Here is a 27,088-nt window from a genome sequence, read left to right as displayed (position 1 = left end):
GAAAAAGGTCACCTATAAAGGAAAACCCATCAGGCTAACATCAGACTTCTTGACAGAAACCCTACAGGCCAGAAGAGAATGGCATGATATACTTAATGCAATGAAACAGAAGGGCCTTGAACCAAGGATACTGTATCCAGCACGACTATCATTTAAATATGATGGTGGGATTAAACAATTCCCAGACAAGCAAAAGCTGAGGGAATTTGCTTCCCACAAACCACCTCTACAGGGCATCCTGCAGGGACTGCTCTAGATGGGAGCACCCCTAAAAAGAGCACAGAACAAAACACACAACATATGAAGAATGGAGGAGGAGGAATAAGAAGGGAGAGAAGAAAAGACTCTCCAGACAGTGTATATAACAGCTCAATAAGCGAGCTAAGTTAGGCAGTAAGATACTAAAGAAGCTAACCTTGAACCTTTGGTAACCACGAATCTAAAGCCTGCAATGGCAATAAGTACATATCTTTCAATAGTCACCCTAAATGTAAATGGACTTAATGCACCAATCAAAAGACATAGAGTAATAGAATGGATAAAAAAGCAAGACCCATCTATATGCTGCTTACAAGAAACTCACCTTAAACCCAAAGATAAGCATAGACTAAAAGTCAAGGGATGGAAAAACATATTTCAGGCAAACAACAGTGAGAAGAAAGCAGGGGTTGCAGTACTAATATCAGACAAAATAGACTTCAAAACAAAGAAAGTAACAAGAGATAAAGAAGGCCACTACATAATGATAAAGGGCTTAGTCCAACAAGAGGATATAACCATTCTAAATATATATGCACCCAATACAGGAGCACCAGCATATGTGAAGCAAATACTAACAGAACTAAAGAGGGAAATAGACTGCAATGCATTCATTGTAGGAGACTTCAACACACCACTCACCCCAAAGGATAGATCCACCAGGCAGAAAATAAGTAAAGACACACAGGCACTGAACAACACACTAGAACAGATGGACCTAATAGACATCTATAGAACTTTACATCCAAAAGCAACAGGATATACATTCTTCTCAAGTGCACATGGAACATTCTCCAGAATAGACCACATACTAGCTCACAAAAAGAGCCTCAGTAAATTCCACAATATTGAAATTCTACCAACCAATTTTTCAGACCACAAAGGTATGAAAGTAGAAATAAATTCTACAAAGAAAACAAAAAGGCTCACAAACACATGGAGGCTTAACAACATGCTACTAAATAATCAATGGATCAATGAACAAATCAAAATAGAGATCAAGGAATATATAGAAACAAATGACAACAACAACACTAAGCCCCAACTTCTGTGGGATGCAGCGAAAGCAGTCTTAAGAGGAAAGTATATAGCAATCCAGGCACACTTGAAGAAGGAAGAACAATCCCAAATGAATAGTCTAACATCACAATTATTAAAACTGGAAAAAGAAGAACAAATGAGGCCTAAAGTCAGCAGAAGGAGGGACATAATAAAGATCAGAGAAGAAATAAACAAAATTGAGAAGAATAAAACAATAGCAAAAATCAATGAAACCAAGAGCTGGTTCTTTGAGAAAATAAACAAAATAGATAAGCCTCTAGCCCAACTTATTAAGAGAAAAAGAGAGTCAACACAAATCAACATAATCAGAAATGAGAATGGAAAAATCACGACAGACTCCACAGAAATACAAAGAATTATTAAAGACTACTATGAAAACCTATATGCCAACAAGCTGGAAAACCTAGAAGAAATGGACAACTTCCTAGAAAAATACAACCTCCCAAGACTGACCAAGGAAGAAACACAAAAGTTAAACAAACCAATTACAAGCAAAGAAATTGAAACAGTAATCAAAAAACTACCCAAGAACAAAACCCCGGGGCCGGACGGATTTACCTCGGAATTTTATCAGACACACAGAGAAGACATAATACCCATTCTCCTTAAAGTGTTCCACAAAATAGAAGAAGAGGGAATACTCCCAAACTCATTCTATGAAGCCAACATCACCCTAATACCAAAACCAGGAAAAGACCCCACCAAAAAAGAAAATTACAGACCAATATCCCTGATGAATGTAGATGCAAAAATACTCAATAAAATATTAGCAAACAGAATTCAACAGTATATCAAAAGGATCATACACCATGACCAAGTGGGGTTCATCCCAGGGATGCAAGGATGGTACAACATTCGAAAATCCATCAACATCATCCACCACATCAACAAAAAGAAAGACAAAAACCACATGATCATCTCCATAGATGCTGAAAAAGCATTTGACAAAATTCAACATCCATTCATGATAAAAACTCTCAGCAAAATGGGAATAGAGGGCAAGTACCTCAACATAATAAAGGCCATATATGATAAACCCACAGCCAGCATTATACTGAACAGCGAGAAGCTGAAAGCATTTCCACTGAGATCGGGAACCAGACAGGGATGCCCACTCTCCCCACTGTTATTTAACATAGTACTGGAGGTCCTAGCCACGGCAATCAGACAAAACAAAGAAATACAAGGAATCCAGATTGGTAAAGAAGAAGTTAAACTGTCACTATTTGCAGATGATATGATACTGTACATAAAAAACCCTAAAGACTCCACTCCAAAACTACTAGAACTGATATCGGAATACAGCAAAGTTGCAGGATACAAAATCAACACACAGAAATCTGTAGCTTTCCTATACACTAACAACGAATCAATAGAAAGAGAAATCAGGAAAACAATTCCATTCACCATTGCATCAAAAAGAATAAAATACCTAGGAATAAACCTAACCAAGGAAGTGAAAGACTTATACTCTGAAAACTACAAGTCACTCTTAAGAGAAATTAAAGGGGACACTAATAAATGGAAACTCATCCCATGCTCATGGCTAGGAAGAATTAATGTCGTCAAAATGGCCATCCTGCCGAAAGCAATATACAAATTTGATGCAATCCCTCTCAAATTACCAGCAACATTCTTCAATGAATTGGAACAAATAATTCAAAAATTCATATGGAAACACCAAAGACCCCGAATAGCCAAAGCAATCCTGAAAAAGAAGAATAAAGTAGGGGGGATCTCACTCCCCAACTTCAAGCTCTACTACAAAGCCATAGTAATCAAGACAATTTGGTACTGGCACAAGAACAGAGCCACAGACCAGTGGAACAGATTAGAGACCCCAGAAATTAACCCAAACATATATGGTCAATTAATATTTGATAAAGGAGCCATGGACATACAATGGCAAAATGACAGTCTCTTCAACAGATGGAGCTGGCAAAACTGGACAGCTACATGTAGGAGAATGAAACTGGACCATTGTCTAACCCCATATACAAAGGTAAACTCAAAATGGATCAAAGACCTGAATGTAAGTCACGAAACCATTAAACTCTTGGAAAAAAACATAGGCAAAAACCTCTTAGACATAAACATGAGTGATCTCTTCTTGAACATATCTCCCCGGGCAAGGAAAACAACAGCAAAAATGAGCAAGTGGGACTACATTAAGCTGAAAAGCTTCTGTACAGCGAAAGACACCATCAATAGAACAAAAAGGAACCCTACAGTATGGGAGAATATATTTGAAAATGACAGATCTGATAAAGGCTTGACGTCCAGAATATATAAAGAGCTCACACGCCTCAACAAACAAAAAACAAATAACCCAATTAAAAAATGGGCAGAGGAACTGAACAGACAGTTCTCCAAAAAAGAAATACAGATGGCCAAGAGACACATGAAAAGATGCTCCACATCGCTAATTATCAGAGAAATGCAAATTAAAACTACAATGAGGTATCACCTCACACCAGTAAGGATAGCTGCCATCCAAAAGACAAACAACAACAAATGTTGGCGAGGCTGTGGAGAAAGGGGAACCCTCCTACACTGCTGGTGGGAATGTAAATTAGTTCAACCATTGTGGAAAGCAGTATGGAGGTGCATCAAAATGCTCAAAACAGACCTACCATTTGACCCAGGAATTCCACTCCTAGGAATTTACCCTAAGAACGCAGCAATCAAGTTTGAGAAAGACAGATGCACTCCTATGTTTATCGCAGCACTATTTACAATAGCCAAGAATTGGAAGCAACCTAAATGTCCATCTGTAGATGAATGGATAAAGAAGATGTGGTACATATACACAATGGAATACTACTCAGCCATAAGAAGTGGAAAAATCCAACCATTTGCAGCAACATGGATGGAGCTGGAGAGTATTATGCTCAGTGAAATAAGCCAAGCGGAGAAAGAGAAATACCAAATGATTTCACTCATCTGAGGAGTATAGGAACAAAGGAAAAACTGAAGGAACAAAGCAGCAGCAGAATTACAGAACCCAAAAATGGACTAACAGGTACCAAAGGGAAAGGAACTGGGGAGGATGGGTGGGCAGGGAGGGATAAGGGGGGGAAGAAGAAGGGGGGTATTAAGATTAGCATGCATGGGGGGGAGGGAGAAAGGGGAGGGTGGGCTGCAGAACACAGAGAGGACAAGTAGTGACTCTACCACATTTTGCTAAGCTGATGGACAGTAACCGTAATGGGGTTGTTAGGGGGGACCTGATATAGGGGAGAGCATAGTAAACATAGTATTCTTCATGAAAGGGTAGATTAAAAATTTAAAAAAAAAAAAAAAAAAAGAAAGAAAGAAAGAAAGAAAAGGGGGATTACTCGTTAACAGGATAAAACTATTGGTAAATCAAAGATCAACGCATGCTTTAAATATCCTTAATGTTGATCACTTAAAGGGTGTCAGATGATCAGCTATGGAGGTACTCTTTTCTGATAATATTCCTTTCTCTTAATTAAAAAAAAAAAAAAAAAAAAAAAAGCAGTTACTGTGTGCTGACCTCCAATGAGTTCTGCACAGTGGTATAGAGGGCATGTCAAAGTGTGGGCAAAGGGTCTGTTTGTTTCTACGCAGAAGATCAAGGCCTAGCTTGGATACCCAGAAAATGAAATAAGATACGATATGAGGAGGAGCTTCCGGCATCAGCACTCTCTGGAGGACTCGTGCCGGGGGATGATCATCAAAAAGCCTCCACAGGGATCCGGACGATGCTGCGGTTGTGGCTGCATCCAGCCCACCGTCTCCTGGACTTGCCATAAGAATGAGGAGGGAGATGTCTAGGCTGGCATGTGCATACAGTGAGACAACGAATTTGACTGGATCTGTACTGTTGGAACTCAACCAGGAGTTGGGAGGGGTGCAAGTTGTAGCACCCCAAAATCTCATGACTATAGACTATCTATGGTTAAAAGAACATATGGGATGTGAACAGATCCCAGAAATGGGCTGCTTTAATTTGTCTGATGGTTCAAGTACAGTTGGAAAATATCCATCATATTATAGATAAATTTTCACAAATGCCTAGGGTGCCTAAATGGTTTTCTTGGCTTCACTGGAGATGGCTGGTAATTATAGATTTGCTTTGTTTATGTCACCGTATTCCTATTATGTTAATATGTGTGTGCAAATTAGTTAGTAGTTTAAAACCTATACATACTTAAGGTACTATACAAGAAGATATGTCAAAGAAATAATCAATCCTCCCAAGTTTCCTTCATATGCTACATCTATAGCTTTTCTTCTTCCTTCCTAATTACAAACCTTAAATAGAATTCGTGCCTCATATCGAATTTACCGAGTATCATAATTCCTCCAGGTGGTAAAGATACCTCGAGACAAGTGCTGGGCATAGAAGCCACAGGGCATAAATCTGCAAAGAAGTAAAAAGCTAACCTTTGCAAACAATATGGCTTCTCTCTCACTTACCAACTTTACATTTCCCTGTATGGCCCCGGAAGATGACTGGTTAGCCAGAGACGGGTAAGATTCCTCAAGGGAGGAACAACCTAAGACAGGCACAGTCGCAGGGGGGCCATCAGGTGAGAATTTGGGGATCAACAGAGGTGAGGCTCAGAACCTCACCCCCCCTGCTTTGAGAGAAATCTTCTGCATCCGTGGATGTCTTGCTGCCCTTGTCTAGCCTGGATTAATACTTGGTCCATGGGCACACACCTGATCATCTGATCATCTACATTTGCCTTCTTACGGCACTGGACTATGTTTTCTACCTTTGTCTTGCATCTACCTACCACTTCAGCATTTTATTAAAAATAAAAATAATAATAATAATAGGAGAAATGTGGGATCAACATATAAATCAAGTACAAAAATCAAATGAATATTCATATTTGACCTGATGGTTTATAGGTCATATTGCATGATCAAAACCGAAAGTTTCTGTGATGAATGCCCTTGTACTGTTCACCATGTAAGAATTTATTCACTCTGTAAGAATTCGTTCACCATGTAAGAACTTGTTCGTTATGCTTCAGAAGATTGGAGACTGACGAGAATTAGGCTTGAGATGGATTAAAGATTGTACATTGAGCATTGACCCCCCTATGCTGAATTTTGTTGTTGTTAACAGCCATTTGATCAATAAATATGAGAGATGCCCTCTCAAAAAAAAAAAAAAAAAAAAAAAAAAATGAATCCAAATCCTACTTCTCTTCTTATAGTCTCCTGGTATCTCCAGCACCTGGTATCAACAATATAAACATTGTAAAGCACCTATGCTATTTGTGCTGGTAGTTGTGGTCTTTTGAGGATCTGGACTGACCTAAAAGAAAACAGACCAGTCCTACTAGCATGATCCTGGGCCAAGTTCCAGACTCAGCAGCCTGAAGTGTTTCCAGGAGAGGGAAATGTGGGGAAGATGGAAGTTTCTAAGGCCAGGATCCTCACCTGACCCTAAATGCCTTGATGATGTCACTGACCTACTGCTAGGTTACTGCTTCCACACCTGTAGGCAATGAGCTATTATTGGCTGAGTCACTATATAAAGAGCTCTGCCCAGTGTTCTGGGTGGAGGCAGAGACCAAGGAGGATTATGGACCTGAAGACTGCTGGTCACAGCTGTGATCTTAGTGCTCAACCTACCCCCCAGGAGAATAAAGCTGGATATAAACCCTTTTACCAAAAAAAAAAAAAAAAAAAAAAAAAAAGTCAAGGGATGGAAAAACATATATCAGGCAAACAACAGTGAGAAGAAAGCAGGGGTTGCAGTACTAATATCAGACAAAATAGACTTCAAAACAAAGAAAGTAACAAGAGATAAAGAAGGATACTACATAATGATAAAGGGCTCAGTCCAACAAGAGGATATAACCATTCTAAATATATATGCACCCAATACAGGAGCACCAGCATATGTGAAGCAAATACTAACAGAACTAAAGAGGGAAATAGACTGCAATGCATTCATTGTAGGAGACTTCAACACACCACTCACCCCAAAGGATAGATCCACCGGGCAGAAAATAAGTAAAGACACACAGGCACTGAACAACACACTAGAACAGATGGACCTAATAGACATCTATAGAACTCTACATCCAAAAGCAACAGGATATACATTCTTCTCAAGTGCACATGGAACATTCTCCAGAATAGACCACATACTAGCTCACAAAAAGAGCCTCAGTAAATTCCAAAATATTGAAATTCTACCAACCAATTTTTCAGACCACAAAGGTATGAAAGTAGAAATAAATTCTACAAAGAAAACAAAAAGGCTCACAAACACATGGAGGCTTAACAACATGCTACTAAATAATCATTGGATCAATGAACAAATCAAAATAGAGATCAAGGAATATATAGAAACAAATGACAACAACAACACTAAGCCCCAACTTCTGTGGGATGCAGCGAAAGCAGTCTTAAGAGGAAAGTATATAGCAATCGAGGCACACTTGAAGAAGGAAGAACAATTCCAAATGAATAGTCTAACATCACAATTATTAAAACTGGAAAAAGAAGAACAAATGAGGCCTAAAGTCAGCACAAGGAGGGACATAATAAAGATCAGAGAAGAAATAAACAAAATTGAGAAGAATAAAACAATAGCAAAAATCAACGAAACCAAGAGCTGGTTCTTTGAGAAAATAAACAAAATAGATAAGCCTCTAGCCCAACTTATTAAGAGAAAAAGAGAGTCAACACAAATCAACATAATCAGAAATGAGAATGGAAAAATCACGACAGACTCCACAGAAATACAAAGAATTATTAAAGACTACTATGAAAACCTATATGCCAACAAGCTGGAAAACCTAGAAGAAATGGACAACTTCCTAGAAAAATACAACCTCCCAAGACTGACCAAGGAAGAAACACAAAAGTTAAACAAACCAATTACGAGCAAAGAAATTGAAACGGTAATCAAAAAACTACCCAAGAACAAAACCCCGGGGCCGGACGGATTTACCTCGGAATTTTATCAGACACACAGAGAAGACATAATACCCATTCTCCTTAAAGTGTTCCACAAAATAGAAGAAGAGGGAATACTCCCAAACTCATTCTATGAGGCCAACATCACCCTAATACCAAAACCAGGCAAAGACCCCACCAAAAAAGAAAATTACAGACCAATATCCCTGATGAATGTAGATGCAAAAATACTCAATAAAATCTTAGCAAACAGAATTCAACAGTATATCAAAAGGATCATACACCATGACCAAGTGGGGTTCATCCCAGGGATGCAAGGATGGTACAACATTCGAAAATCCATCAACATCATCCAGCACATCAACAAAAAGAAAGACAAAAACCACATGATCATCTCCATAGATGCTGAAAAAGCATTTGACAAAATTCAACATCCATTCATGATAAAAACTCTCAGCAAAATGGGAATAGAGGGCAAGTACCTCAACATAATAAAGGCCATATATGATAAACCCACAGCCAGCATTTTACTGAACAGCGAGAAGCTGAAAGCATTTCCTCTGAGATCGGGAACCAGACAGGGATGCCCACTCTCCCCACTGTTATTTAACATAGTACTGGAGGTCCTAGCCACGGCAATCAGACAAAACAAAGAAATACAAGGAATCCAGATTGGTAAAGAAGAAGTTAAACTGTCACTATTTGCAGATGATATGATACTGTACATAAAAAACCCTAAAGACTCCACTCCAAAACTACTAGAACTGATATCGGAATACAGCAAAGTTGCAGGATACAAAATCAACACACAGAAATCTGTAGCTTTCCTATACACTAACAACGAATCAATAGAAAGAGAAATCAGGAAAACAATTCCATTCACCATTGCATCAAAAAGAATAAAATACCTAGGAATAAACCTAACCAAGGAAGTGAAAGACTTATACTCTGAAAACTACAAGTCACTCTTAAGAGAAATTAAAGGGGACACTAATAAATGGAAACTCATCCCATGCTCATGGCTAGGAAGAATTAATATCGTCAAAATGGCCATCCTGCCGAAAGCAATATACAAATTTGATGCAATCCCTCTCAAATTACCAGCAACATTCTTCAATGAATTGGAACAAATAATTCAAAAATTCATATGGAAACACCAAAGACCCCGAATAGCCAAAGCAATCCTGAAAAAGAAGAATAAAGTAGGGGGGATCTCACTCCCCAACTTCAAGCTCTACTACAAAGCCATAGTAATCAAGACAATTTGGTACTGGCACAAGAACAGAGCCACAGACCAGTGGAACAGATTAGAGACCCCAGAAATTAACCCAAACATATATGGTCAATTAATATTTGATAAAGGAGCCATGGACATACAATGGCAAAATGACAGTCTCTTCAACAGATGGTGCTGGCAAAACTGGACAGCTACATGTAGGAGAATGAAACTGGACCATTGTCTAACCCCATATACAAAGGTAAACTCAAAATGGATCAAAGACCTGAATGTAAGTCACGAAACCATTAAACTCTTGGAAAAAAACATAGGCAAAAACCTCTTAGACATAAACATGAGTGATCTCTTCTTGAACATATCTCCCCGGGCAAGGAAAACAACAGCAAAAATGAGCAAGTGGGACTACATTAAGCTGAAAAGCTTCTGTACAGCGAAAGACACCATCAATAGAACAAAAAGGAACCCTACAGTATGGGAGAATATATTTGAAAATGACAGATCTGATAAAGGCTTGACGTCCAGAATATATAAAGAGCTCACACGCCTCAACAAACAAAAAACAAATAACCCAATTAAAAAATGGGCAGAGGAACTGAACAGACAGTTCTCCAAAAAAGAAATACAGATGGCCAAGAGACACATGAAAAGATGCTCCACATCGCTAATTATCAGAGAAATGCAAATTAAAACTACAATGAGGTATCACCTCACACCAGTAAGGATAGCTGCCATCCAAAAGACAAACAACAACAAATGTTGGCGAGGCTGTGGAGAAAGGGGAACCCTCCTACACTGCTGGTGGGAATGTAAATTAGTTCAACCATTGTGGAAAGCAGTATGGAGGTGCATCAAAATGCTCAAAACAGACCTACCATTTGACCCAGGAATTCCACTCCTAGGAATTTACCCTAAGAACGCAGCAATCAAGTTTGAGAAAGACAGATGCACTCCTATGTTTATCGCAGCACTATTTACAATAGCCAAGAATTGGAAGCAACCTAAATGTCCATCTGTAGATGAATGGATAAAGAAGATGTGGTACATATACACAATGGAATACTACTCAGCCATAAGAAGTGGAAAAATCCAACCATTTGCAGCAACATGGATGGAGCTGGAGAGTATTATGCTCAGTGAAATAAGCCAAGCAGAGAAAGAGAAATACCAAATGATTTCACTCATCTGAGGAGTATAGGAACAAAGGAAAAACTGAAGGAACAAAACAGCAGCAGAATTACAGAACCCAAAAATGGACTAACAGGTACCAAAGGGAAAGGAACAGGGGAGGATGGGTGGGCAGGGAGGGATAAGGGGGGGGAAGAAGAAGCGGGGTATTAAGATTAGCATGCATGGGGGGGAGGGAGAAAGGGGAGGGTGGGCTGCACAACACAGAGAGGACAAGTAGTGACTCTACCACATTTTGCTAAGCTGATGGACAGTAACCGTAATGTGGTTGTTAGGGGGGACCTGATATAGGGGAGAGCATAGTAAACATAGTATTCTTCAGGTAAGTGTAGATTAAAAATTTAAAAAAAAAAAGAAAGAAAGAAAGAAAAGGGGGATTACTCCTTAACAGGATAAAACTATTGGTAAATCAAAGATCAACGCATGCTTTAAATATCCTTAATGTTGATCACTTAAAGGGTGTCAGATGATCAGCTATGGAGGTACTCTTTTCTGATAATATTCCTTTCTCTTAATTTAAAAAAAAAAAAAAAAAAAAGCAGTTACTGTGTGCTGACCTCCAATGAGTTCTGCACAGTGGTATAGAGGGCATGTCAAAATGTGGGCAAAGGGTCTGTTTGTTTCTACGCAGAAGATCAAGGCCTAGCTTGGATACCCAGAAAATGAACTAAGATACGATATGAGGAGGAGCTTCCGGCATCAGCACTCTCTGGAGGACTCGTGCCGGGGGATGATCATCAAAAAGCCTCCACAGGGATCCGGACGATGCTGCGGTTGTGGCTGCATCCAGCCCACCGTCTCCTGGACTTGCCATTGGAATGAGGAGGGAGATGTCTAGGCTGGCAGGTGCATACAGTGAGACAACGAATTTGACTGGATCTGTACTGTTGGAACTCAACCAGGAGTTGGGAGGGGTGCAAGTTGTAGCACCCCAAAATCTCATGACTATAGACTATCTATGGTTAAAAGAACATATGGGATGTGAACAGATCCCAGAAATGGGCTGCTTTAATTTGTCTGATGGTTCAAGTACAGTTGGAAAATATCCATCATATCATAGATAAATTTTCACAAATGCCTAGGGTGCCTAAATGGTTTTCTTGGCTTCACTGGAGATGGATGGTAATTATAGATTTGCTTTGTTTACGTCACCGTATTCCTATTATGTTAATATGTGTGCAAATTAGTTAGTAGTTTAAAACCTATACATACTTAAGGTACTCTACAAGAAGATATGTCAAAGAAATAATCAATCCTCCCATGTTTCCTTCATATGCTACATCTATAGCTTTTCTTCTTCCTTCCTAATTACAACCCTTAAATAGAATTCGTGCCTCATATCAAATTTACCGAGTATCATAATTCCTCCAGGTGGTAAAGATACCTCGAGACAAGTGCTGGGCATAGAAGCCACAGGGCATAAATCTGCAAAGAAGTAAAAAGCTAACCTTTGCAAACAATATGGCTTCTCTCTCACTTACCAACTTTACATTCCCTGTATGGCCCCGGAAGATGACTGGTTAGCCAGAGACGGGTAAGATTCCTCAAGGGAGGAACAACCTAAGACAGGCACAGTCGCAGGGGGGCCATCAGGTGAGAATTTGGGGATCAACAGAGGTGAGGCTCAGAACCTCACCCCCCCTGCTTTGAGAGAAATCTTCTGCATCCGTGGATGTCTTGCTGCCCTTGTCTAGCCTGGATTAATACTTAGTCCATAGGCACACACCTGATCATCTTATCATCTACATTTGCCCTCTTACAGCACTAAACTATGTTTTCTACCTTTATCTTGCATCTACCTACCACTTCAGCATTTTATTAAAAATAAAAATAATAATAATAAGAGGAGAAATGTGGGATCAACATATAAATCAAGTACAAAAATCAAACGAATATTCATATTTGACCTGATTGTTTATAGGTCATAATGCATGATCAAAACCGAAAGTTTCTGTGATGAATGCCCTTGTACTGTTCACCATGTAAGAATTTATTCACTATGTAAGAATTCGTTCACCATGTAAGAACTTGTTTGTTATGCTTCAGAAGATTGGAGACTGACGAGAATTAGGCTTGAGATGGATTAATGATTGTACATTGAGCGTTGACCCCCCTATACTGAATTTTATTGTTGTTAACAACCATTTGATCAATAAATATGAGAGATGCCCTCTCAAAAAAAAAAAAAAAGACAATGACTTGCACTAGTAACAGAACACTGGAAGCATCATAGAACATATGTAAACTTTATCAAAAATTCTAAGCAGTCAGTAGATAAATATGAATGTTTTATTGAATGTAAATGGTTACTCAAATGAAATAAAGCATGCTAAGATCTACAACCCAACAAAAATGGGCAAAGAATATGAAGAATTCACAGAAAAGGAAATACAAGTGTCTTAGAAACTGTATGCTTAACTCACAATAAGAGAAATGCAGCTTAAAACTATCAAATACCATTTTACACATCAAAAACTTTAACTGCACAGTGTCAGAAAGGGTGCAGGATACTCTCAAGCACTTCTAGTTGGGGGATAAATTGGTTTAACCACTAAGGAGTCTAATTCAGGGTAGGGACTGTCTGGGAGGGGGCAAAAGGGAATATTCTGGGGTGATGGGAATGCTCTATATCTTGATGGGGGTTTGGGTTAGAGCTACACGTACATACTTAACATGGCTCCATGGGTGAAGGGACAGGTATATGGACACATAAGTGAAAAGGCAAGTATAGTTAAACTGTCAGTGGTAGAATCCAGGTGATGGCAATATAGACATCCAGTATCAAACTCTTTCAACTTTACTGTTATGTTTAAAAATGTTCCTAAAAAATGTTGGAAAAAATCATCATGCCACATATGCTTTGACCCAGCAAATTCATTATCAATTTTTCCTACAGATAAATCATTACAATTGTGAAATGATATATATAGGATATTTAGGCAGCATTATTTGTAATAACAAAAAAATCAGAAATACTCTTAATGACAATTAATATTAATCTGGATAAATTGTGGTACATCCATACAATGGAGTACTATACAGTATCTGTTAAAAAAGAATAAGGTAGTTGTATAATTACTGATCTGTAAGGATAGGCTGAAAAGGGGGAAAAGAAAAATACCTTATAGTATGTACTATATGCCACAATTTGGGTGCAGGCATGCCGGGAGTGGGGGCTGCATAAGTTTATGAGTGGGGAGCATACACAATCTTTAGAAGGATACAAAGAAACGTATTACCAGAGAGAATCTGGATGGGTGAAGACAGGAGGGAAAGGACACTGAGATTTTACAATATGCCTGCTTTTATCTTTTGAGTTAGGGACAGACCATGAGCTACCTTCTTAACAGTTTGTTTGTTTTTTTTTTTAATACCAAGATGAATAGAGTTCTCCAATGTAATACCTATTATAATACCTATCATTAGGGAAAGCAAGAGGGGAAGGAAATGTTGACTTAAATTCCAAACTCAAATGAAAATGAAACCAACATAAGTAGTTTCAAGATGGATTTCTATTAGAACCTTTCCGTGAACAAAATCACAAAACAAAAGCTATCAGATTTTCATTTTATTTATCAGCGTATAGTCATGAGCAGCACGTGTAGCTCTTGTAGCATGACAGACAGTAGAGAGAGCAGGTCATTCAGCCACAACCATGTTTACAGTGTTCTAAGCCCCAACAATTTCCCACCCCAGCCATTCCCCTTCTGTCAAAGGATACATTTCTCAGTCTTCCTTTCACGGTTCTCAATACATGGAGTTAAGATGACTCCTTAAGTGAAGAGATGCCTTCAAAATGGACAGCCACCAGTTTGCCAACCACTAATTGTAGGAGCAAAAAGTAACTATTATGGAAATTTTTGTAAACAAACATGAATACTCTATATGCATCTACTATGTGTAATAGCTTTTTGGATCAATATACTTGAAACTTGAGATCAAATGGGAATTAAAAGTCTAAAGAAAAAATTTTTAATTAGTTTCTTTCCCTTCTACTCTGTGAATAAAGAGAAAGATGAATAATTTTTAAGTTCAATTGTTTACTTATGATCTTTCAAATATTTTTGAAGCTAAAGAACCATTATTTCTTTGGCTTATTTTGCTTAAGAGCTTAAATTAAACGTTTTTAATAATGGTTGTTCACTTACTAAGACTGGCCTAAATAGAAAACAAAAAAGCCACACCCACACTCACTTCCTAATTATTTTAACTATCATCTGCTTAAATAAGATTGAATGCTTTTAACCAGTGCATGTGTCGAGAGCAGAAATCACTCAGTCCTTGCCATGGAGGGCTAAGCTGGACCTTTAGAAGGAGCACGTGGCAAAGGTTGTGCACATTTACACACTGTCCTAGGGAGAGATGATTATCTTGCCTTGGGTTACCACAGAGTCTCAGAGAAACTTATCAAGCAGGTAAAGAAAACCCTGAGAACCTACAAGCCCTGTTACCCCATTTAACCTACCACACCCCACTGAGGGGTGGGTCTTACTGTTCCCAGATAAGGAAAATGAAACTTAGTGAGGTTAAATAAATTGCCTGAGATCATATTAAACTCGGTAAAAGGGGCCAGCATAATTCAAAATGAGGTCTGTTGAACTTAAAGGCCTATGTTCTCTCCATTACCAGTTCCTCTTCCTTCATACATCAACCTTAGAAAATGAAAGGTCAAACAGCTCTCATGCAGTTATAAAATAAGGCGAAGAAATTAAGTATCTAAAAATACACAGCATGCTTTTATACCAGTATGAATTTAGTAAAACATTGAGAAAGAGCTGCAGAATTTTTAACAGTGATTAACTCTGAGATTTATGGGGACAGGACAGGACTAATTTGGGGTTAGGGATATTTTTAAATAATTTAAAGTGATTATTTAAACCAGTCAGGTGTTTTGTTTTTTAAACTCTTTTCTAACAATAAACTAAATTATCTCTAAAAATCCCTTCAACCCCATGTTTCTAGTAACTTACCTTAAGGGTTGTCAACTACCAAACAGGAACGTGAGGACAAGAGCGCATGCTTGCCCAGCCACTGTGGGCCAGTGACGGCAGACTGCACTGGAAGATACCAAATGGTATCAGCGATACTCTACAGCCCTCAGAACATTAGCTGTTGGTCTTACTTGGTTTTTTAAATATAAACCTCCCTCCGAAACATTTCCAGTATTTTTGGAGGCTTTTACATTTCCACACACAAACTTCACAAAGCTATTAAGAAAATGACATTTCATGTGCTTTTTAACTTTTTAATTTTTTTTTATTGGTAGATGGAGTTGATGGGTTCATGTGCTTTTTAAATTAGAAAAGTGACTTTAGCTATCTATGTCATTTAAAATAGTTTATATAGTAAGGTTATTTTAACCTTACAAAGAATTATTCTGGATAGCAAAGTTTTCCACATAGCTAACACTTTATCTATCATTCATTTCAAAATTGTTTTAACCATTTTAGACCAAAGTCTTTAAAATATGTATTACATAACTCAATGCCTCTTCTTAAACAGTCTGTTTTACTATTTACTTTGTTCTGTGTCACAACAAAGGAATAAAATGAAATTAAAGAGTTTTTAACAGGTAAAGTGATATATTAATAAAACAGTACATAAAATTCAATAGGGTTTCAGATTCCACAATGGCAACTAACCTTCAAGAACTACTATTTGCCAAGTTCTGGTGTAGTATCAAAGAATTTCCACAATTATCTAAAGAAACTATTAAACACTCCTCCCTATTCTGACTATATGTGAATACAGATTGCCTTCATATACTTCAAGTAAAATGGTATATTGCCACAGACTGAATGCAGAAGCATGTATGAAAATTCAGCTGTCTCCTATCAAGCCACTCACTGAAGTCTGCAAAAACGTAAAACAATGCTATTCTTCTGACTTTTATTTTGGAAAATCAGTGATTTTTAATTTTCAAAAAACACTTACGTTAATGTGTGGTAGGCAGCTTCTGATATGGCCCCCAATAATCCCAGTGATCCTCCTGGTATCCATGACCTTCATAACCCCCTCCCCAGAGTGTAGGCTGGACCTGGTGACTGGCCTCTAATGAAGAGAATTCGGAAAAAGTGAGATGATGTCACTTACATGACTATGTGACAAAAGACTGCAATTTCCTTGTCTCTTGTGCTGGGACTCTCCTGCTCTTTCTGGTGAAGTCAGCAGACAAGTTGTGAGATGCCTATGGCAAGGCCACGTGGCAAGGTACCAAGGGAAGACTTCGGCCACCAGCTCACAAGGAAATGAGGCCTCAATCCAAGAGCCCATGGGGAACTGAATCCTGCCAACAACCACATGAGCGACGTAGGAAGTGGATCCTTCCCAGTGATGCCTTCAGGTGACTGCAGCCCATGAGACACCCTGAAGCAGAGGACCCAGTGAAGCCACACCCAGATTCCTGACCTACAGAAACTGACAAATCCTAAATGTTGTTTCAAGCACTAAGTATTGGTGTGATTTGTTACACAGCAAGAGATAACTAACACAACACCATTTCTTAAATGGGTAATAATTAAAAATGTTTGTTTAATTTCTAATCTGGGAAATATTAGATATAACCCACATCAGCAAAAGCTTCTTGGGGTTCTCAATAATTTTCAAGTGTGCAAAAGATCCTGAAACCAAAAAGTTTGACACCTGCTGTCCTGGAACAAGGGAGACAGGAAGGCCAGCTCAGTCAAACCAAGGTCTGAGAGGGGTCCTTATGTTGGCCCCTATAACCAACCAAATCCATTTCTAGAGAATGTGCCCTGGGGCCAGGTGGGAGGACAGGAGAGAGTGCCATTTCCTGTGGCTCCTTCAGAAACCTCTCCAACAGTACTTGATGTACTTCCTAATTTAATCCCCAGAACCATCTTACGGGCAGGTATGATGAACAAACCACCTCAGTGTTAAGTTAATGTTAAGTAATTTGCCCATGGTCGTAGGACTTGGAAAGCAGAGATTGAATTCTTATCTTTCTCTGTAACATTCCAGAGAGTATGTTCTTCCAGGGTTAGATTAAAAGTAAGTGTAGTGATGGTCACACAACTCTGTGGATCGTACACTTTAGGTGGATGAATTATATGGTATGTGCGTTATACCTCAATAAAGCTGTTATCCCAAAAAATTAATAAATGAATATACGAGTGAAGTGAGAGCAATGACAGAGTTCTGAGGAGGGATAAAATGGAAGCAAGATAAATTCTAGGAGTTGTCCCAACTCCTAACTTATGGCAGCCGAAGGCTCCATAAACACTGATGCAGTACGTGTGAGGACAGGGGAGCACAGAGGCATTAAAAGGTAAATGAGAAAAAGTGAGGGGCAAACTAATGCTGAAGTTAGGGTGAGAGAACCTGATTTCCCTCACTGGTGAAGCAGCCAAGAATGAGTACAGGTCTGGTAAAGGTCTAGTTAGGACACAGCCTCTTTGGCCTCATGATCTCTTACAGTAAAAGGTGCTACTATCTATAGTGGCAGGTACTAACATCCGTATCAGACTGCACATTATTTGCCTTTTCTAATGAGTATGATGTCATTAGATTTCACATTTAGCTTCTACGGCTATGGTAGAGGACTCCATGATTTGCAAAATTACTCCTAGCTCTAAAATTAAAATTCAGTGATCAATCTGAGAAATACCTGTATTCACCTAAACACCTAGGCAGCAAAAACGGATCAGGAAATCTGAAGATTTAACACCAAAAACTACTAAAATATGTGTGGGGCTAACCTATTTTGCAGTGGGGCAGGAGCTGGGTCACACAATTAGCATCAAGCCACAGGCTCCTAAGATGTAAAATGGTCCCCTACTCTTATGGGTTACCTATACCTAAATGGAATATCCCCGTCCTAGTTTTATGAAGTCACCCTCCAGTAGTTCCATGTGAATCGATCATGATGCATCTCTGAAACATAAAGCCTTCTCTTTTTAACTTGTCCTACTTAGCCAGACCACTTCAGCTCTTTGTTAGTATCATGTCAGGTGAACTTTAAGACTATCATGTCAGGTGAACTTTAAGACAAGTTTTTAAAAAGGGTCTCTCTAAACCTTCTCTACCTTTTTCAATTTGTCCAAATTATACTTGGAGGTACCTTTGCAGGGAGTTACAGCACATCTCCTAAATCATTAATCTTTTTTTTGATATCGTTAATGTACAATTACTTGAACATTATGGTTATTAGACTCTCCCTATTATCAAGTCCCCCTCCACATACCGCATTACAGTCACTGTCCATCAGCATAGTAAGATGCTATAGAATCATTATTTGTCTTCTCTGTATATACTGCCTTCCCCATGTTCCCACCCCCTACATTATGTGTGCTAATCGTAATGCCCCATTTTCCCCCTTATCCCTCCCTTCCCACCCATCCTCCCCAGTCCCTTTCCCTTTGGTAACTGTTAGTCCATTCTTGAGTTCTGTGAGTCTGCTGCTGATTTGTTCCTTCAGTTTTTGCTTTGTTCTTATGTTCCACAGATGAGTGAAATCATTTGGTACTTGTCTTTCTCCGCCTGGCTTATTTCACTGAGCATAATACCCTCTAGCTCCATCCATGTTGTTGCAAATGGTACGACTGTTTTCTTCTTATGGCTGAATAATATTCCATTGTGTATATGTACCACATCTTCTTTATCCATTCATCTACTGATGGACACTTAGGTTGCTTCCATTTCTTGGCTATTGTAAATAGTGCTGGAGTTGCATATGTCTTTTTCACTAAATCATTTATCTTAAGGTCAACCTAGGGCCTAAGTGAATGGAACAGAAGATATTAAACCTGTAAGCTCCAAACTCCCCCAATTCCTAGATTACAATAACTTTGCTATACCTACAATGGCCCAACCCCACTATTCACAATTTGTCTTCATTTAGCAAAAACTATTATTTGTTTTATCTACTAGCAAGTTTTGCTCACATTCAAGAGGGAGTACATATCCTCAAGAAATATGTTAAAGAACACAAGACACCTGGGATATGAGTAGCAGCTTTGGTGCCCAAAGAGCGTGCCCTTTGAATATACCACTTACTACTTTCTATGTGGCCATGGGGAGCATGGGAAGGTCAACCTTTCAGTTTCCTTATCTGTAAACTAGGGCTGTACACCTACCATCTAGTTATAAAAAGATTAGAGATTAATGAAAATCAATTACTACCATGCAGCAGAACTGTTATAATATCTGAACAAGGATAGGATATATTTGAAAATTATACAAAGTAACTGTATCCTCACTTTAATACAGCCCACATGTCAATCCAAAAAATCCTTAAAGAAATGTGCATCTAAGCTACTGGTACATCTTCCTTTTCAAACTATTCTACTTTGACCTTTCTGAAAAGAGAGAAAGAAGAAAAGTGAGCAAGTAGTGGTTTAGCAACATTACTTGTGGTAGACTACAGAGTGGGAAGTTAGGGATAGTGGGAGTCATTCCAGGGACATTTTGGAAATTTAACTGAATGCAATCAACACCTTGAGCAATAAATGCCAATAGTGTTATTTTGATAGCATAAGAGAACACTGCTCATGTTATGTGTCTTTTGCCTCAAATAATAAAATTTCAGTAATTATAAATACCAAGAGAATTTCAAGTAGGAAATAAACTGAATCATAAAAACATACTTATGGGATTCAAACCCTTTAAGGGTCACCTCATCTGTTTTAATCTGCTTTTAGAAATACCCACTTGGGAAAATTTTAAACATAGCTAATTCTCCATGTTGATGAACACTATATAAAGTATGTACACTACTTTACACATTTTAAATACTGTTACATCCATTAATTAAAAGTTACTAATAATCATGTTAGAACCAATCCTACATAATCATGTCGGGAACTGCAGGGGTTGGAAGGGGAGGAAGAGGCAAAGGATTTCGTGGAGATACCAGGTTAGAACTCACTAGGTGTGATATGTTATAAGAAATACGTATTTGGTCATTCATATGACCAAATACGTATTTCCCAGGTATACTGGTCTTCATCCAGTTCCTGAAAACACTGCAGTCTTAAAAGTGGAACAGGTGTTTTGTCATGGTAATGAGCTATTTGGACCCCCATGCAAGGGTGGGAAGGCGGGGTGTAGAGGTGTATCAGCCAATGGCCAATAATTTAGTCAATCATGACTATGCAATGAAGCCCTCACAAAAATGCTGGAGAAGAGCTCGCTGTGTTCTGCCTGCTCTGCTCAGTTGGATCCTGCTTCTTGGTTGGAGAGAGCTTCTATGCTTGGGGAACCAGATGCCTCCATGTGCCACCAAGCCAGGCCCCAAGCTCCACAAGGAAAGAAGCTCCTTTATTTGGGACCTTGCCCTATGTCTCTCTTCATCTGACCGCTAACTTGTTTCCTTTATAATATCCTTTATCAAACTGGTAAACGTGTTTTTCTGAGTTCTGTGAGCCGCTCTAGCAAATTAATTGAACATAAAGGGGAGGTCATGGGAACCTCCAATCTGTAGCCAGTTGGTCAGAAGCATGGGTAACTGCCTGGGGCTTGTGAAAGGCGTCTGGAGTTGGGGGGTAGAGGACAGTATTATTGTAGGGCGGAACCCTTAACCTGGGAATCTGGTGCTGTCTCCAGGCAGATAGCAACAGAACTGAGTTCTCCGATACCCTGCTGGTGTTCGAGAATTTCTAAGTATGTGTGGGAAGACCCCCTCCCACATATTTACACACACTGGAATCGGGTCCGGGTACCCGAATGAAGTCATACTATTACTGCTGTGTATAATATTGTTATTGTCATACATATATGTAGGGGAAAAATTCACCATTGAATTTGGTGTTGGACATGTGGGAATTGCACCAGGCAAGCAGAGGGCACCCATGTACTCAGGTTCATCAGTTGCACTACTGATTACACAATTATATACCACTCTATGCCAACTTCATCGTTAGCAATCGTATTTAAGCAATTTTTTTTTTTGGCCTGGGCCTCAGATGCCTTATCTGTATACCTGGGGATACTACCTACTCTGCAGAAGTAAGGAGGTATTAGAATCCAAGTATGTTTTAAGTGCCTGGCACAGTGCAGGAACAACGAGAACTCCACAATTTCTTTCCTCTGAAACACAACTCCCTGAAAAGTGTAAAATCTGAACAGCATACTTAATGAAAAATCCATCAGTGAAGAATCCCACACAAAAGCAAAATCACACACACCTTATTTATCGCATCTCTATTTGACCTACACATTCCTAAGTAAAACTACTGTAGTCAAGACCAATATAAATGACACACAAAGTAACACATAAAACACCTTCCAGTGACATAATAAATAAAGGTGGCATATTATGATCAAAAAACATACTACTAGAGAAATGTGCTGTATCTGGGCTGCTCTCATTACTGCTTTGCCTGCTTAGTTCCCCATGAAAATGAAATTTACCAAAGCTTGATGACAGCCAACAATACTTTGACTCTTATTACTTAAATCTTTGTGCCAGAACAGTGGAAATTCATCTACTCTGCAAATGGGAAGAAAAACAAGATAATGAAATATTTTCTTTCTACCCTATACTCTTGTCCTGCTCTGACCTGATTTCTTATTATTTCTTCAAAGAGAAATTCTAGGAAGAGTGAAGGAAGAAAACAAGAGTTGGAAATGGATTTATAAAATTAATAGCACCTTAAAGCAAGAGGAATGGATCCTTCCTCTTGCTCCCACCAAATCAAGTAAAATTCTACATGCCTGGTATTGTGCTAAATGTTCCCATCAGCTCTTATTCTTCACCCACATGGTAGGTATTAGCATCACCCTCACTTTACAGATGATGTAGTGAGGCTTAGAAAGATTGAGTATCTTGCCCAAGGTTGCACAGCTAGTAAGTAAGTGGCAGAGAGCCAAGAGTCTTGACTTCAAAATCCACACTATTTACCTACTACTACACTACTTATTATTGTAGTGTAGATGAAAGGGTATTGGGTTCCAGACTCAGCTTCAACCCTTAGGCAAAACACTTGACCCTGCTGAACAGTTTGTCACCTGTAAATGAGGGCAATGTCAGCTGCCCATCCTTCTCCATAGCAGCAAGTAATGCTGAAAGAGTTAATGTACGTGCAGATACACTGTAAAAACTAGAGGGCGGTATATGTAATATTTTGTTAATATGAAGCCTAGGTTCCATATATCTTTATCCTTCCAAATGGTTTATTGACCTAAAAATAAGTTAAACAGTAGTTAAATAATTTTTAACATTCCCAAATAGAAATCTAGTTTTAAAAAAGCAAAAACATAAAAACCTCAGACATTCTGGAGAAGGCAAAACTATAGAGACAGTAAAAAGATCTGTGGTAGCAGCAGTTTGAGGGAAGGGAGAGTGGGATAAACAGGGAGTTTTTAGGGCAATGAAACTACCATCTCTGATATTGTAATGGTGGATTATAAGCCATTATACATCTGTCAGAACTGTTAGAACGTACACCAGGAATGAACCCTAATGTAAGTTACAGACTTTAGTTAGTAATATCAATATTGGCTCATTAGTTCTAACAAATGCACCACAGTAATGCAAGATGTAAATAATAGGGGAATGGGTGGTGTGGGGGTGGGATATATGGGAACTCTGTAATTTATGTTCATTTGTTCTGTAATCCTAAAACTGCTCCAAAGAAAAGTTTAGTAATTTTTCAAACTCAATCCTATAAAACTAATTCTACATAGGGATTTAAGAAGTCATATGACTGAACTTGGTGATCTAAAAAATGCCTGAATACTTGACAATGTATATCCCATCTTTTCAGACCAATGTTATCCAACAGAACTTTATGCAATGATAGAAACATTCTAGATCTGCTCTAATACAACAGCCACTAGCCACACTGGCTACTGAACACTTGAAGTGTAGCTAGTATGAGCGAGGAATGGAATTTTTTTATTTTACTTAATTTAAATTAATATTTAAATAGCCATGTACAGCTTGTGACTATCACATTAGCACAGTTCAAGACAATTCAAGAGACCTCTAGAAATGTACTGTTAAGGGTTAACTTTAGAAGAAAAAGCTATCAGGAGACCAAATTTATACAGTTTTGAACCAATGTTAGAATTAATTGAGGTCAAGAATAATTAAGTAGATGTTTAAAACAGCCAGGAACCAACAAGGGCCCATCTCCACTGTTTCACTTTAAGTGTCATAATGTAACCCAATAGTACAACAGTCACTTCTCCCTTCATTCCTTCAATGTTTTCAAACAATTCACTTAAACATCTTGTCTAATTCCTGAAAAACAGAGCACGGCTCACGTTAGAATTAGGAATATTTTTTCAAGTCAGTGACCCAGAGGAAATGAAAAATTAAGGGTAATGAGAAAGAGCTTAAAAGTGATTTTTGCAGACAAATCCAACTTTTCAAAATGAAAATTCAAAAACTAATATTTAACTGTGGATTTCAATTCCATGTCACAGTCAATCATAAATCAAAGGGAAAAAAGATGTCCAGAAAAGCAAGAGCAAAAGAGAAAAAAAGGTGCACAAGGTAAGCAAACAAAAATGAGCCAGTACAGACACACACGACTATTCATATCCAGCTGGTAACCGGAGCCTGCCTCAAAGGGTCATTACCTCTTATCCTGGTTGGTTTAAAATGCCAGTTGATTAAACCTCAACTCCTAATTCACTTTTTGTCTTTATCCCAGCGGCATAAAAGGGAACTTATGTCCTCAATTGCAGTGGCTTTTTATCAGAGTCCTCCCCTGGGGGACCTATGAAATCAAACACAGATTGGCTCCCCACCCTCAGGGAGTAAGTGAGGTGTCCAAAGTGACAGTGTTGAATCCCTAGGGCACATTTGGTCCACAGCTTCCTTTTCAACCCTTCGAGTACTGGGTCTTTTAGAGTACAAAAGCGAGAGAAAAGGAGGTAACTGAGAAGTAGTAACACCCTCATGCAGAAAGACAGGAAAATACCTGACCTTAGAAATAGGCCCCAAAAGCCAATTCTTGACACGGTGCTCAGATGTAAACCTAACCTTTGTTCTACCTTTTCAGGTTCCTGAATCGCATTAAAAAAATATTATTTTGTAATTTCATACGGGAGTGATTTTTAAGAGTACTCATATGCATAATTAAGTAGTATTAAATAGCCTTCAGTGATCAAGCAGGACTTCCAATAAGTTGAACGTTTCAATCTGTTCAAATGAAAGTAAAAGGAGACAGTTTTCATCTTTCCAGCCCCTTTTCCCGCAGTTCTCCATTCCTGGGTCCTAAAAGCCCTGTACCCGACCCCGTTGTGCAATCCTTTCCGAACTCCACCCACTGACTCCAGAACAAGTGGAATTCTCCCATTCGGAAGGTCTCGATTTTCCTGTATCCAAGGAGACACTGCAAACTCGACGTGAGTCAAGTAAGGCAAGGGGAACGGTCCAGCTTGTCTCCCAGATTAAGAGAAAGAGACCAAAGGCCAGAGGGGGAGGCGCTCAAGTTTCCGCTCACCAAAAAAAAAAAAAAGGAAGGAAAGGGGGAAATAAAGAGTAAGGAGTGGGGAGAACTGGATTGGGAAGACCGGCTATCAAGTGATGCTGCTCCCAACGCTGCGGGACGCAGGTCCTCTCCAGCATCGCCTCCCCATTCCCGGCCCCATGTGCAGCCGGGCCCGTGGCACCCAGAGACCAGCCCCAGGGGCCGAGCAGCCCCTCCAGTAGCAGGGAGCGCGGGGCCGGGGGGGGGGCAGAGAAAGGGGGGCGCAGCGTAACCCCGGCTCCCGCGCAATTTTCTTACTGCGCAACAACCTTGCCCGCGCCACCCGGGCGCCCCCTGCGCACCTGCCCGGCGCGAGCAGAGCCAGGCGGTTGACCCCAGGCAGCCCCCCGGCGGCGGCGCCCAGCGGAGGGAGCATCGAGGAGCACACGGAGGGTGTAGGCTGGAAGAGAGAACACCTGGCGCCTGGGGCTCCGCGGCGCCGGCCGCACGTGGCTGTCACACCCGGCGCGCCCCCGCCGCGCACCCCTTCCCCCTCACGGCAGGCTGCGCCCCCAGCCCTCTCGCTCCCCCGTCCGCCACGAACCCGCAAACCACAACCTGTGTCCCCTCTCACCTCATTCATCCCGGTCCCACTCTTCCCCACCTGCTCCCACTGTCGTCACCCCCCGGAGGAAAGAGGGCCGGATGTTCGTCCCATGGCTAAAGGTAAACGGGGAGAGTGAAGAGGTGGATCCCGAAAAAGCGAGCCCGAGCATTCTCCCAGCGCGGCACCAACGGGGGCGCCACCAACACTGACCTTCTGCCGCGGGCTGCGTCGCCGTCCGCCCGGTCCGGCCTCAATCGCCTCCTCGGCGCCGCCGCCTCTTCCCCGCGCTGCCTCCTCTACCCGCGTCGCCATGAGGTGACGGTAGCAGCCAAACAAGCAGCCCGACGAGGGGCACTGAACCTCGCTCGGCCTCGCGCCCCGCCCCTGAACCCCCAGGACCAATCGCAACACGCAAGATTTCCCACGTGACCGGAGGAGGTTGGTACCCGAAGGGATGGAGCGGAATGGGGGTGGGGAGCATTGAAACCAGGGCTGGGCTTCTGCGGGGCCGAAGGGCAAACCTAGGCCGCGCGTGCCTGCGCGGACAGGAAAGGGAGTCTGGAGCCGACTACAAGCCCCAGCAGACTGCGCGGCTACCGCTCGCCGGCGCGGATCGGGTGGCCCTGTAATGCGGCACTCCTGGACGGGGAGAGCAGCCACTGTGCCGCGCGTGCAGCCTACTGGGGCTTGTAGTTTTCTGCGGGCGATGTACAGATACCGGAAGGTACTCTGTTATCCTGTGGGAAAAGTTCAGAACTATTGCAGTGTTTGGGAAGGAGCGAGATTCGGGATACGTTGCGTTTTTGCTTTTGATGCTCTTCTTCGGTATTGAGTCCGAATGATTTGGGGCTGAGGGGAAATACTTCTTGATTTTCAGGCAGGAGAGATGTAATTAATGACTTTCAGAAATTGAGGTTTCTGGCGGGACACCTGCCCCTCCACCAGAGCTCTCTGCACCGTTTTACCTGTCCCGAGCTTCAGCTGGATGAGGGCTGCATCCTATTACCTTGTCTGTACCGCCCCGTCTTCTAGCACAGTTCTCCGCATTTAGTTGGCGCTTAATACATGTCGAATATTTTGCTTTCTCCGCCAGTCGTTACGTTACTGAATTTTTTTTAGCAAACTCTTTCGTTGAATCGATTTTTTTCTTGACGTGACTAGAGCGGAGGGTGGAGTTTTCTTCAGAAATATTCCACTATTTCCATCTGATGGAACGAGATCGCCAATGACCGACCCTCTGAAAGTCATAGACCGTCATGAAATCCTGTCATATTAAATAACTCATGAAAATTTGTGCAAATTCTATACCATTTTTTATTAGAGATGAAGACTGAACAGCCATAACGGACGCCAAAAATGTAATAACATACATGAGAATAAAATATCAATTTGGGGGAAATTCCATCTATTAGTTTTAACTATAGGTGTAAATTAGGGTAAAGTGCT

At 40.2% G+C, this 27,088-nt stretch overlaps 1 protein-coding gene and 1 long non-coding RNA gene across 2 annotated transcripts in view; both read right to left on the bottom strand.

Annotated features, from left to right (window-relative positions):
• The window catches only part of TXLNG (taxilin gamma), a 57,681-nt gene extending 31,658 nt beyond the window's left edge, over positions 1–26,023 (bottom strand). Inside the window, exon 1 of the mRNA XM_037020460.2 lies at positions 25,853–26,023. Within this exon, the coding sequence (XP_036876355.1) occupies positions 25,853–25,954 (102 nt within the window). The 5' untranslated portion in view covers positions 25,955–26,023. The remainder of the gene's footprint in view (positions 1–25,852) is intronic.
• On the bottom strand, positions 13,059–25,846 carry LOC118972766 (uncharacterized). The gene is made up of 3 exons (XR_005061846.2): positions 25,670–25,846; positions 16,589–16,705; positions 13,059–14,476 (listed from the first exon to the last, which is right to left on the bottom strand). It is a non-coding gene; the product is annotated as an uncharacterized lncRNA (long non-coding RNA).
• Positions 26,024–27,088: the final 1,065 nt, after the last annotated feature.

Source organism: Manis javanica, chromosome X, assembly GCF_040802235.1.
Source record: "Manis javanica isolate MJ-LG chromosome X, MJ_LKY, whole genome shotgun sequence".
In the NCBI taxonomy this organism is placed as follows: Eukaryota; Metazoa; Chordata; class Mammalia; order Pholidota; family Manidae; genus Manis; species Manis javanica.
This window is presented reverse-complemented; position numbering and strand designations above follow the sequence as displayed.